The sequence below is a fragment of the Phalacrocorax carbo genome, chromosome 14, assembly GCF_963921805.1.
Source record: "Phalacrocorax carbo chromosome 14, bPhaCar2.1, whole genome shotgun sequence".
Classification (NCBI taxonomy): Eukaryota; Metazoa; Chordata; class Aves; order Suliformes; family Phalacrocoracidae; genus Phalacrocorax; species Phalacrocorax carbo.
In genome coordinates, this window is record NC_087526.1 from 7,524,905 (window position 1) to 7,539,098 (window position 14,194).

The 14,194-nt window shown below is 43.8% G+C and overlaps 1 protein-coding gene across 3 annotated transcripts in view; it reads left to right on the forward strand.

The window, feature by feature from the left end:
* The window catches only part of COL20A1 (collagen type XX alpha 1 chain), a 52,191-nt gene extending 43,880 nt beyond the window's left edge, over positions 1–8,311 (forward strand). For all 3 annotated transcript variants that reach the window (XM_064465407.1, XM_064465408.1, XM_064465409.1), the window contains 9 exons: positions 257–310; positions 642–695; positions 2,164–2,235; positions 2,910–2,945; positions 4,257–4,323; positions 4,905–5,093; positions 6,374–6,451; positions 7,275–7,430; positions 7,930–8,311. In XM_064465407.1, coding sequence (XP_064321477.1) covers positions 257–310; positions 642–695; positions 2,164–2,235; positions 2,910–2,945; positions 4,257–4,323; positions 4,905–5,093; positions 6,374–6,451; positions 7,275–7,430; positions 7,930–7,943 — 720 coding nt within the window. In that variant the 3' untranslated portion in view covers positions 7,944–8,311. The remainder of the gene's footprint in view (positions 1–256; positions 311–641; positions 696–2,163; positions 2,236–2,909; positions 2,946–4,256; positions 4,324–4,904; positions 5,094–6,373; positions 6,452–7,274; positions 7,431–7,929) is intronic.
* Positions 8,312–14,194: the final 5,883 nt, after the last annotated feature.

The following is a 14,194-nucleotide window of genomic DNA, read 5'->3' on the forward strand; positions in this document are numbered from 1 at the left end:
TTGCTATGGCCTGCTCAGAAACTGTCTTTCATTTTGAAGTGACATCACTTCTCAAGGGAAACTGAGTCAGTTGGTGCAAGAAAGATAGACCTATCTGGAAGCTAGACATAATGGAATTAAAGGTGTGATAACAGTGACTGCTCTGTTTAATGAATAACTCTGTTTCTTCTTCCATCTTTTTCTTATGACCCGTTACGAGATGAATTAGGGCAATGATAATCAGATGCCAACTTTACCCAGCAATTCTGATTTACAGGGCATTCCTGGTGTGCAGGGAGCTCCAGGCAGGGATGGTCTTCAAGGTGCAAAGGTAAAATACCTTACCTCTGAGTTTTCATGCATGGTGCCTAAAATTCTGCTGTGAGGGTACCAGCAGAGACCTGAAACATCCAGCTCTCCTAATGGTCTCAGTGCATAAGTCTTTTCACAAAGCCAGAGGGATTGGGAATAAAAAAAGTCTCAGGTTTGGCCAAGTTTGACCAGGTGCCACCCTTCTTGCCTGCTTGGCAGATGCCTTTTTTTTTTTTTTTACCAATTCCTAGCAAGCTCCCGTTAAAAGCAGCACATGGAAACAACACCTCACTGCTTACTAGGTTTCTTTGAATCCTCTCATTAATAAATGACTGTATTTGGCTTTGCAGGGAGTGAGGGGACTAGAAGGCACAGCTGGGCCTCCAGGACCTCCTGGACCAAGGGTGAGTACTCAGAGTGAGTGATGCTTATCGAAATCTCTTCCTCAGCAAGGGCTTGTGGTTTCTGCTGACTAGCTGTCACCCAGAGGTGTCAGGGCAAAGCCCCTTCTTGGGGTATCACAGGCAATACCTGGCTCATTATGCAGATGTCTACTTTCCCTGCCACTGCCAGTATAAGAAGAAAAACCTTGGCTGCTTCTGCCAAGTGATGGGGAAATTTTGACCCAGCAAGGAAATGTTTGTTTTGCTATTTTTGCTTTCCTGGTGCTACTGGCTTTCAACTGTTGGCTGAGTTTGAGGTATATGGGCTTACTAGACTGAAATCAGCAGGAGCTGGAGGACGCAGGCAGGTGTGAAAGGTTTTCCCCACATCATTCCTCATATCTGCTGCTAGGGCCATATGTAGATAGGCGCATTTACACTCTGTCGTGCCCAGGATAGCATCCATCCAGGATTTACATCCAGGATTTACATCCAACTGCTCATTTGAAGGCACCACAGCCCTTCCAAGTTCTGTGAAACAGATACACTTCACTTTACATGGGAAACTGAACAAAATTTGGTTTTAGATGATGGGTGGTGGACTTGATAGTTACTGATTCTCGCTGCTGAATTATAAGGAAATTGGCAGTCCTGAATAATGTAAGGTGGAGATTGCTCACTGCTGTCTTTGCATTAGACCCCAAAGTAGTTGTGGTGAAGTCAGGTATTTAGGGGAGTTAAGGTTGGATTCAGCTCATAACTTTGACTTGCTGATTCTGAGAAGATGTGGAGCCGGCAGGGTTGAACCTCAGCTTTCTAGATACAAGGAAATTGCTGTAGCCCTCAGAACACGCTCTGAAAGCTGTTCTGGTGCTGCCTTGAAGACTTCTTTAATTTTCACTGATCAGAAGAGTTGCTACTCTCTATTGAGCTTAAATGTAATAGCTGGAAAATTATAAAAGAAAGTATTTCTACTGGTTGGTTTTGGCTTGTATTTTTTCTTCTCTTTATGGCTCCAAAGGGCACAGAAACTTCACAAAGAGAAGAAGACACCTCACACTTTCTAAGTTGCTGTTACTATTGTAAAGTATTAGAGGCAAAGACAGGTCTTAAAGGAAAAAGGAAAAAACAGCATGGTATTACGAGGCTAAAGAAAAGGGTTATGCTCTAAGCTATGTCTAAATCTGAATATATGATGAAGGGTCTAAAGCCTGTAGGGTAAAAAACGTGTTGCAGTTTGTTGGCAAAACTCATCTTTGCTGGCTTGTCCGTAATTGAGACAGTAATAGGAAATGACGTGGACGTGACTCATACATGATATACTCTTAACATTGGACTCCTGGCTGGACAAGGTACTGACATAAACCTTAGGGCTACAGTGCCCTTGCTGGACTCCTCTAAACTCAGACTGCTGGTGCCTTGAACAGAAAAAGAAGAAAGTTAGGAAGTAACTGGACTTTTATCTGTGTCTTGCAATTAATGCCTGCAGGGTTTCCAAGGAGTGACAGGCTCCCGAGGCAGCAGTGGAGAGAAGGGACCTCCGGGTGATGTTGGCCCAACAGTAAGTTTCTGCTTTGGGGTCTCAAAGAAGGCCAAGGCATGAAATAATTGAGTGGAAACAAGCTGTTCCCACAGCAGCTGTCCCTTAGAATCTAAAGAATAGGTTTAATTCACACTTATCCTTCTCAAGGAGATGTCTGGATGTGCAAAGCCCAGGCTACTTAAATGTTGATAAAGCATTTAACAAATCCCACCTCCCTTTGCTCTCTGTAGATATACAAGCTACACAAAATCCAACATCCAAACAAATTCCTGGTGTAAGATTCTAGAATAAAGCAGGAGAGTCAGTCCTGAGCCGGAGTAGCCAGTGTTGGGCTTATAGGGGTAACTGCAGCTCTAGGCCTCACAGTTATTTCTTCTCAGATGTTAAAATTCACCTGCTATGTTGGGAAATCTGTTCTAAGATTGTATCTGAGGAATTTCTGCATCCCTGTTGATGGTGCTCTATGCCACTGCTTCAGCTGCTGCTTTATTCTTTTTTTTTAAAAAGAAACAAAAATATTCCTATGAGCCTGAAGCTCTTCTAGTCACTGTCATGAGGTCAAGGAAACAAAGAAACAAGGAAAGTGTGGGAAACAAACCTTGTGGTCCATGTAACCCACCTCCCCACTGATTTTTTGTTTTCTTTTGCTCTTTCTTTCCCTAGACTTTTATTCTTCTTTCCTTTCCTTCTAGGGTCTGCCGGGTCCAAAAGGAGAAAGAGGAGAGAAAGTGAGTTTTTGTGGTGCTAGGCAGCAACACTGTCACTGTATCCTACACTCAAAAGAGTGGATGTGGTAATGTGCTTACACATATAAACCTTCCTAGTGTTGAATAACTTCATGTACCTATAGCTTATTGCCTTTCCATTCACCTGCACTGGCTAAGCTGGTGGGATATAAATAACCCTGCAGTGGTCAGGAGCTCCCTAGTATCAACTGCAGTAATGAAGAAGAAATGCCAACTGAAAACCCATTCTTTGCTAAGAAGGAAAAAACAAAACCACTTGACTTGACTGAGTTGCTCTTTTGTAATGTATTGCATAAAAGGGGACTCTGCGATAATCCTCTGGCATGCCCCAGCACAGAGCATTTGATGTTAGGGGATCTACACTGCCTTTGAAGGTTATTTTATTGAGAGGAAGTTTTTTTCATCCTGACTTTTGGTTAAAAAGAAACCCTGTGTCTCTCTAGGAGTGTCTCATTGCCAAGATTGACTTACGTAAATGAGGCTTCAGACAGGAGTGACCGGCTTTTGAAGGGCTGCTTTTGTCTTAAGTTAATGCTTCAGCATTAAAATTTTTAACACCATTCTCCTTCCATTCCCACCAGCTTTTCCTTTTCTACACATTTTTTTTTGCAGTGGAACTTTCCTTTTTCCCTCCCTTGGATGTTGTGCCAAGCTTTTGTTTAAGTCTGGGTAATCTGCACAGCGATTCAGCCAGAGATGTATATTTTATAAATGTTTTTAGAAATATGCAGTGTGTTACATATGAATTTTCACAGATAGAGACAGTGTTTATTTTTAAGCAGCTTTTTGCATTTTTATCACTTTTCCCTACTTTGCTGAAACTTTCTAAAGAACGCCTCAGATAAGATTTATTCAGACTACAGTAAGAATCAATATTCATAACAGATTTAGACAAAGATAGGACATTGTAATATCTGATCATATTAGATGTTTTACATATCACAGAACATTGAGTTATAGACTTAGCGTCTTTTCTGACAAAATTTCAGAGTGAAATTTAGTCTCCCTTTTTTGGTAGCTTCGGTAATTATTGAGCTTCGGTCTGGGCTTTTTGATGTGCAGCAGAAAAGCAATTATTGATGTTTCCCAATTTCAGTTTTACAGCTTCAGAGCTTTCTGATAGATAAATAAATAAAGCTCCATTTCACAGTAATTAATATCTCTGAAACTTAAGCTGACAAAAGAAAAATGGGCAGAATGCTATCATGCATTATGACATCGATTATTTTGTAAAGATATTAATACTTAATCTCTTTCTTTCTTTTTTTAAATAAAAATAATGTTTCACTTTAGGGGGAACCACAGTCTTTGGCCACAATTTACCAACTCGTTAGCCAGGCTTGTGAGCGGATGATTCAGAGTGAGTATAACCAGCCCAGCTCCCGAGTGTGTTCATGCCTCTCCAGCAGCGGTGAACAAAACCACAGGGGAGACAGCATGAAGCTGTAGTGGCCCAGGGAGCTCCTCCACCCTGTGCCAGGCTGAGCACCACGCGCAGCAAACGCCCATCGCAGGCTCTCAGTGCTACATTGGTTGTATTGGGTGGCATTAGCACAGAGACCTGTGAAATATTTCTTCGGAAAATCCTTTGGCATTTTGCAAAGACGCCTTTATTTCTCAAATGGAAATGCGTGAAACTAATTTGAAATAAATTATTCTTTTGGTGATTTGTGCTGATTCCTCTTGAGATGAGGCATTTTTGTAAAAGCTCCTGTGCTGCGATGCGCAAAGAGAAGCAGAGGTTTGCCCAGGGTCAGGCAGCAAAGTCATGTCTCAGCTGTCCATTTTCCTCTTCAGCTTCTGGCTTTCTCAGTTCAGACTGACAGCCTTTTAGCACTATCTGATAGTTTTAAGCACCTTTTTAGACAACATCCTCTGATTTTGTCTCTTCTCTGAATTTCCCAGCCAAGGAAACATTAATTTTCTGTCTTCCCTTCTTAGCTCACGTGTTGAAATTTGATTCGTTCATTCATGAACATGCAAGGAAGCCAGTTCCTTTCTGGGAAGAAAGGTTAAAACCAGGAGAACCAGGACCACCAGGTCCTCCAGGTCCCCCTGGGAGCAACGGAGAAAGAGGAGAAAATGGCAACCCTGGCCCGCCAGGCAAGGATGGATATCCTGGAGAAAGAGGTATGGACAGAAGCGTTTGTAAGCATTTTTCACTATATCTTTGATACTTTAACTAAACATTTTAGTGCCTCAGGCAGTACTGTAAAGACAACCCATGATATTATCTCATCTGATTACTGTATTCCTTTTGGACTTCTCTCTTCTGGGAAAAGTAACCCAAGTTAGATAGCTCGAAGAGCAGGGAGAAGACAGATGCAGCCCACTCCTTTTGCAAGCTTTGCTCTGAGAGGAAGGCCAGGTTGTATATTTTGAAGGATGGACAGTTTGATTTTAGAAAGCAGGAGGCTTTTCCTACAGAAAGGCAAAAGAAACAGCCATTTGGATGAACACATGGTGGAACGGATCACCTCTGGGCAGAAATGACAAGACTTGGAACACACTGAAGGAAGGCGTGAGGCAACTGCAGTAATACTGAAAGTGGAAGTAGGTTTCTGGAGCAGTGGTTCCAAAACCAAGACCATCACACATGAATAAAGTGGTAGATCAATGTAATCTCAGAAAGTGCCATCAGTTAGCGCACGTGAATGAGTGAATGGTGGGAATATGTTTGGCTTGGATTTGCAGATGTTTGTCATTGGCTCAAGTAACTGTCTGTCAAAATAAAATGAAATACATTGGTTTCAGCAGTGTCCTAACACCTCTAAGTAACTAGAGACCTTCTGTTTAACTCCTTGCCCTGGCAGTGTTCACTCTTAGATGATATCTGCAGAGCTTATCAAAATGTCATTTAAGAGAAAAGAGAGACGGGAGAAGACAGACCTCACTGAAAAACAGTCTTAAGGACACAGCTGTTCAAAATATTTTCATCTTGAAACTATGAAAAATTTTATTTTGTCAAAATGCACCTGTTTCACTGAGATGTACTGGTTTCGCAAGCAGTTTCATGCAAAAACAGCAAGCCTGAAGTACCAGCACCTGGTTGAAGAGAGAGTTCAGCTTTGTGATTTCTCTGATCCATGTGAAGAGCATGGGAGTGACCTGAACCTCAGGCCAGTGCACTAACACCAGCACTATTAATTTCTCTGTGAAAAATCTCCCTTTTCACACATATCAGGCTGAAAATCAGTGCAGGACGGAGCCCTGTTGGTCATGCACAACTGGCCACTTTGGAAAAGAGAGTAGGTGCCCAGGCAGAATTAAAGAAAATCAATATTTCTCTGTGTTGTCAAGGGCTGTGACTCTACTTCCCTTCAACATCTAAGAAGAGCCTGGTGGGAGCATTAATTCAGGGTGAAATTCAAAATGAAGTGAAGTGACACTTGTCTGTTACTTGTGATTAGGTGCCCCAGGGCCCAAGGGAGAAAAAGGGATGCCTGGAGCCAGTGAGGACGGGATCCAAGGACCCAGAGGAAGAACAGGTAGAGTGAATACAATCTCTTTGTGTTGACCCAGTGGGGCCATTCAGAGCTCACCAGCTGCAGATTCAAAGCATCATTCAGCCTTAGGACCACCTGTGGTCCTTAGGACACCCCACTGTGGTGGGGCAGACTGACCTTCCTACCACAGCATTGTTGGCAGCATCCTGGATTGTTCCCCTCTGCTAAGATGTAAGAGATTGCTCCAAGCAGCCTCCTCTCTCTGGTACCCATTCCCAGGCAATGATGTGTTTTAAGGACCCAAGACACATCTAGGGAGTTTTAGTTTTGCTGCCTTTTTGCATGCAAGACCAGATGCTCAAGGGATAGAAACTCTGAAAATTCCACTCATGAAACACAAGGCGGTTTGAGTAACCTGTTAGGATTTGGTGTACTCCTTCATCCTGATTACTTGGAATCAGTGGGAGGTTTGCCCCTGACAAAACAAGCCAGGCACTATCAAGAGAGTGTGGTCATATTCTTCTGTATTTAAATTTTTATGGTTGAGATGTGAAAACACAGAAACAAGGACCTGGGATGGGTCCTGGGATTAAGATGATTTTCTGCATTGACAGGTAGGTGGACTTTGGATTCTCATAACCAGGGTCCATTTTCAGCCAAGCTGGGCACCCTTACGGTCAAGAATTAGCCCTCTAGTTACTGGGATTCAGAAGAGTTTTCCAACTGGCAGGTCCTATTTTTCCACTGAAATGAAGAAACAATACTCAGAAAATTAACTGCCATGTAGGATGGAGAAAATATAGAGGTATTACACTAAAGCAGCTGAAGTAGATGTACTATGGCTTACAGTGCTGCTCCTTTTCAGGCCCACCAGGAGAAGTTGTGCTGGGAAAACCAGGTCCGAAGGGTTACCCTGGAAATGCTGGTCCTCAAGGTTTTCCTGGTGTCAGGGGGCAGCCTGGGCAGTCTGGATATCCAGGGGGTTGTGATATCTCTGGATGTTATGGGGCAGATAGAAGAGGTAAGTCCTGCCTATCCCAATGCAAAAGTTATGATTTTAGAACCAGTGTCTCTGGGTTACTTCCCTTAAGCTAGGCAGAGACCTCTGTTCTTCCTTCAGGCACTGTCAGTGTTGCAAAAGCCTCCTTTGCAAAGCAATCGTGATGATTCACGTGCAATTCATATGGAAAAAAGCCAGTTCAGTTGTCGGCTCCTCAGCCGTCCTTCATAGACTGACACAGAACTGCAGCAGTAGTCAAGCAGGTGGCGTGATCATGGGGGAACCTTCAGTTATGTCCCTGGAAATGTTTTCATGGTGGATAGAGAGGAACAAGATCCCAGTTCCTACACATATAAGTTTCATGGAGGCTTAATAGTACAAAGCCCCGGGAAATGAAGAAAATCACTGGCACCGAACAAAAGATTTACAAGGGAAAGACTTAATTTTACACCATTCCTTCTCAGTACTTGACACTGATTTATTCATCTGCTCAGTGGCCTCCTCTCCTTTCCACACACAGATTTCATCCCCTGAGGGCTGGTGCGGAGGCAGCTGAAGACATTGCTTTGCCCTAGAGATCTCTGGGTGAAAGCTCCGCACGCTCCAAGAGAAGCAATAATCTGAACATCAAATGTGAGGGTTTTTTTTCTTTTTTTTTTTTTTTTTAATGTCCCATCATTTCTATATGAACAAGTCAATCAAACACTAAAGCCACCAAACCAGCCTGCGTTCAGATGAGTCATCCGCCTGTTTTTCAGCACTGGACAACTGCAGTGTTCAAACTCACATCACATGCCCCACAGCAAGACAAAGACACAGTCAGAGGTGCAAGCTGGCAGACTTGTAAGAAAAAGAAATAATGTATTGAAATGCTCAGAAATAACAGATAATTTTTGCCCATTTGTCTGCTTGTGTTTTATTTTTGTCACTTGTTATTCTGGGTCCCTGGCACAGAGAAAAACAGAACCTCGTGCCCAAGGATGCAAATCCTCTGGAGTAAAACTACATTTTCTGTTCGTTGACAAGGTAACAAAGTCTAGCACCATTTTGACTGTTTCTGCTTTTGGCAAAATGCTGATGGCTTCCTTGCAGGGGTGTTATGTACACAAGCACTGCAGAGAGTGTGATAACCTTCCCATGATGTGACAAACCCTTCTCTGGGGTTTGGTAACTAAGCAAAGCCTTAGATCAGACAGAGCACAGCCATGTACTGAGGGGAGCTGGAGATTAACCTGCTGGCCTTTTCCATCGCTGCGCCCTGCACTCTCGGTAGCTACTTTACATTTTGTAAGGTAGAATATGGAATGGCTCCGAGTCTGGCTTTTATCAATATAACATGAAAATAATTGTCATGTTACACCCCTCTCCTTGCATGAGCTTAATATGTACCTACAACAAACCATACAGATACTGATAAAAATGTACCTCCTCCTTTGCAATTGCTACTTTAGGCTGTGCTTGGTTAAGCTCCTTGTAAACTGCCCTTGCTTCAGAAACAATTGTGCCTGAACTGTGATTTAAACCTGGAGCAACAAAATATTTCTTTTTTTTTTCCAAAAGTGGAATGAAGCAAAAAGTATGAGCTCAGATTTTTTTCAAAGATGCTAAGAGGCAAAAAAAAAAGGAGCATCATGCGTATTCCTGTGCGCTTAGTTTGGATGTGCAGTTTCTGCAGCTACATGCAGACTGGTAGCTGGGTATTCATATGGCTACAGCCAACCTTTGAAAACTTAACAGCAAATACATCCACATTTAGAAACTAGATTGCCACATAAATACCAAAGAGAAAGAGGTCTACCTTAAGAAAATTAGGTGGTTTAAACATGGAATCCAAATATTATTTCCTCTTGTCATTATGGAAAAATCCTATAGAATTAAAAATTTTTGCTAAATGAACATTGGAGCATTTCAGACTTGTATGGGAGTCATCCTGCAACAGAAGTCACATTAAAATATGATTACTGCATCCTGAAAGTATTTAAAGTAGTCCTTAGCTTAACGTACATTAATTCTCTAGAAACTCCCAAGAATTAATGTTTTCAGTATGACATACATTCCCTTTGGAAAATGTACGAAAATCCATTGAAATACCACACTGAAAGAAATAACATTTCTGTTCACTTTGGAGCTTTCCAGAGTTGCCTTGACACATAAAATAGAAAGCTTTCTAGCTTAGACGAAGCGTTGATGCAGACAAAGCTCCAGCCAGAAGAGAAAGGAGAGGTCAGAGGAGCTGAAGTATACAGCACGCTGGGAACACGGTGTTTGGAAGAGATGCATTCACTGGGATAGGCACCCTGCGTCTGTGTTGTGGAGTTGTAGAGGTTTCCATTTATACAGGTCAAGGAGCTTTTGATCTGTGTTTTCCTTATTCTCTGAAAAATGAAGGCATTCTGAAAATAAACCTACCCAACCTGCATTAGGTTGCATGCAGAATGGTTCTGCATTTAGCACCGGATATAAAACCCAGTAGCTGCAATGACTGGCAGATGCAGAGCACTGGGCAGGGAAGGTAAGGAAGTAAAAGGGGTGCCCTGCACAGTAGAACTTAAAATTGTTCCTGTGAAACACTCAGGCTGGGAAAGGTAAGCAGTTCAAGTGGAACATCTGCATTTTGCAGGTAATTCTGCTTCCTTTCTGATTTAAATGAGTGCAGCCAAATTCCCAGGTCTGAACTTGCTATTCTGCCTGTTCAAACCTAGCAACTGCAGGTGATTTGAGACGGAGCTCCTTTATTTTTATAAACTGTTTTTGAAAGTTACTAACACCATCTTGCTGCCTGCCTTGGGCTTTAATCTATTTGGTAGAATCTCAAGTGGCATTTGCTTTTGTCTGATTATTTCAGCCACAGGATGAAGGGTCAGACTTTAACAAAATTGGGTCCCAGAGGGCTATTGATTAGGAGACAGGCAACTTGCACGAACTATTTGTCCATTTTTATTCCTCAACTTTGTCCCATGAGTGGTTTTATTTACTTGAAATCATGGATATTTAGTCTTCCTAGTATCACAGAGCATAAGTGCAAGTGCTCTGTGACCCAGTTCCTGGAAGCCAAGGAGCATTTCTGCCGAGAGATTTTAGGCACTGAGAGTGTCCTAATGCAGCAACGAACATTGCATGCTCTTGAACAGCAAAAAGATTTCAGCGGCTGAAGAAACACAGCAGCCCTTAAGGTGGAGGTGCAGGGAGGCGCGGGAAAACCCTGCCCAGCCCAAGTTGTAGTTCCCTCCTCTGTCAGTGAGTACAGAAACCAGCCATTTGTGAACATTAATATCCCACGCTCTTTGCTGAACACAACCTGTTCTTTTCCCTCTTGTGCTGCTCTTTAGCACGCTTTGTGCTTTTCTGGCCCGATTTATCACTTTTAATGCAAACTGTAGTTAAGAACAGTGTCATTCATTAGCATTGCGGTTTAAAAAAATCCTCTTGCAGATCTTTCCTTAGTAGGGACTTTGTTCTCAAAGCTTTAATTGTTACAAATAAAAGTTTGGGTATTAGTTTTCCTGGATTTAAACCTGTTTTCTGGATAAACCTGAATTAATCTCAGTGTACAAATTTAACATGTCTTTGTGAAATCCCACAAGTTCCTACCATTTCTTCACCTTCGCAGACTAACGCCTGTTTACCTCCCCTTCTATTCAGTCCTTATTAAAATCCTTTGTCCTGATTTGCACATTCTTATTACTACCCTTAAGTAATCTGTGTCACAGAGACTTTCTTTTCCACAGTGTGTGTCGTGTGACATCACATCTCCAGTTTCATTAAACCTCCTGTCCTCCAGTCCTTAAACTGCAATCAACTTGGATTTTTATCCCTGCTGCAGAGTTTGGCCCACCTGGTGCAGCTGGATTCTGGCAGAGGCTGAGGACCTTTCAGACACAGACTTTCATTACAAGCATCATTTTAAGGTATTAAATTAGTCCCAGGAGTAAGATGCAATAAGCACAGAGGACTAACCAGCAACACTGCCAAGAGACAGCTCTGAAAAGGCTTTCTCCAGGGCTCAACAGCTCGGCTTGGCCAGATTTAAAGGGCTGGAAGCAAAGAAGACATCCTGGGTGGAGGTGAGACCCCGCAGGGGCTATCAAGGCAGGTGGGGCTGTTATAGGGGGATTTTCCTTAGTACCGTATGTGAATCTTATATCTCACACATGCATCTTTCTGCCTGTCTGTCTCTACACAAGTGGACTTCCTTGAGTCCAGTTTCCTGATAAATGTCTAGAGAGAAACTTATCCAAAAAGGAGGTGATAAAAGGTATGTGGATTAGCTCACCAGAGAATGAGATGATATGGTGGAAAACAGTCCTGAAAATGCTGGGAAATGGGGATTATATAGATCATCCTACCAGCCAGCTGCAGATAAAATACCCTGCGCGCCCTATGGCTGGGAAGATGACCCAGAGCATTAGGGAACCAGAAGAAAGAGGATGTATGGAAAAAACAGAAAAATGGTGGTAACTGAGGTTATTACAGGCAGGTTTCTATGCCTTTGGTCGTCTTCCATTCATAGCCAGTGGAGCTGTACTGGCAGGAAAGCATGAAGCACTATGGAGGGGATACGATCTGTCCTCTGCAAGTAAAATGGAAAATATCAGCACTTATGGATGATTTCTGTGATGCCTTTGGGGTTTCTGAGCTTAGTTTTGCACTCCCGGATCCAGGAAACCAGTTACTTTGCTCTGGGTCTCTTCCAAGGCAGTTTTAGAGCTCCTGCTGTGTCCCAGTCTTGCTTCCTCGCTCTTCTGATGTCAGCTTGTTCAGTCAAGTCCTGGGAATCAGTTCTGAGCTGGAAACATTGCAAATGTTAACAGCCAGGCTGCATACATTTTCCTGGTGTCTTTCATATGCTAAAAAACTCTCTTTGTGTTTCATGGGTTTGGAATTGCAGAATTATTCATTATTCTGTGGTTATAGTCTGGTTCATGTCGCAGCTTTATTCCAGTTTCTGATCACTGAATCCTATGTAGGGATTGCATCCTCCTTAACAACTTCCAAATTGGAATAACCTGTCTAAGAAAGAGCAGTAGTGTTGATTCCTGATTCCTCCCCTTAGATTTTACAGGGAGGCACATCAGAAGCAGAAGGCAAGACTTTATTTGAACTTTAAACTGGGGAGCTGTTAATGCTATGTGAGAAGAAATGGAGTTACCACTATATGAAAAATGTTACGATGTTAGCAAACCAGAGGATGCCAGTGACCTGCATTATCTGACCTTCTCCCCAAATACAGTCACACCTTTGTACCTGGTTTCAGCTGTCACTTCTCATCTTGTCCCGCCAAACCCTGTGGTCCCAGAGTGGCACTGACTCTCCAGGGACACAACCACATCCTTAGCACTCCTAATCACACCTGATATTTTTGATGTGCTAATGGAGCACATGCATATGGCTCTTTCCTCCTCCGCCGGCATGGCAGGGCTGTTCTGCCAGGGGCTGCACTGCAGTTTCACGTCCTTGCCAGGCAGTCCTGCTCTGTTGCTGTGACGGTGCAGTGCTCCCCTTGGGACACTGCCATTCACACTGTGTGACCTGCCAATAACTGCTTTTGCAGAAAAGGGGAAGATTTGAGATGGGCCTCTGCTGTCAACAAAGTACAGCCTAGGCCTGCCCCTGTTGAATTTCTCAATACGCCACCTTAAACATTTGGTTCTTAAATCTGTCCTTAAACCTCTCTCCTATGAGTCCCAGCCCTGGTCTGCTTTGGCCATATCTCCTCTGCTCTCCGAGCCCACGTTCACTGCGAGGTGTGAGGAGAGATTCAAGCGGCTGCTGACACCCCAGCTTAGCTTGCGAAGTGCATGTGGTTTTATTGCTAAAAATGCGCATGCAGAGGCAAGCCTCCCACCTGCTCTGCAGCTACCAGTGCTCACGGGCTCGGGGGAGGAGGAGGTTGCGGTGGGAGCTCTGAACAGCCATCGTGGGCACAGCTGTAGTCTGGCGATATGATGTCCCTGACCCAGCAATGCCCAGGGTCAGAAATCATCCCACCTTTGCGATTACTTTATCGGTTCACTTAGAATGCAAAAGGGCACTGGAGAGCGTTCGGGCCACCTCCGTGAGCCCAGCCTGTCTGCAAAGCAAACCATAGCCCGTCCCCCTCTGTGGCATGCAGCCACCGTGATGCAGACTGCAGCTGCGGTGGTACATTTATGCACTAGACCTTGAAGATGTTTGACTGTGTGTTTTCCATTCCTTGCCATAAGCAAACTCACTGACTGTGAAAAGGGATAAATTAGCATCTCTAAAGACTGAGCCTCTCTCTATTCTGAAAACAAGCAAAGAGGCAGCAGCAGCTCAGGCTCCCCCATCCTCCCGCCCTGTGCCATGCCAGCACAGCTCTTTGTGTTACTCTCCCAGGCCACAGCTACGCTATGCTTTTGTGGGCCATACAGATTTTAAGCACTTGGCTAAGTCTGTGAACATGGAAGCCAGTTGTAGCTTCTTAGATGAGGCCAAGCAGGCTGAGCACTGCATTGATTTTTAGCCTGTATTGCTTGGACTGAGTGCAGTAACCTGTATTTCAAAGAAGTGTCTTTAAACCACACTGTTTCAGTTCCAGCATAACTGTCACAAGCCGATGCAGCGCTCTGCTGCTCAGTGAGCCACGTGGCATGAGCAAGCCTCACATGCCAGGCTACTGCATGGGGGTGCTGCATGTCTCACCCGGGGACTCACCTCCCCAGGCTCTGGCTTCTGCCGGGACCTTCTGTGCTGGCCTCCAGGCAGCTGCCTGCTCCCCCGGTGTGCATTCCCCAAAGCCCTGGGCTAGCCAGAGCTGCCTAGCA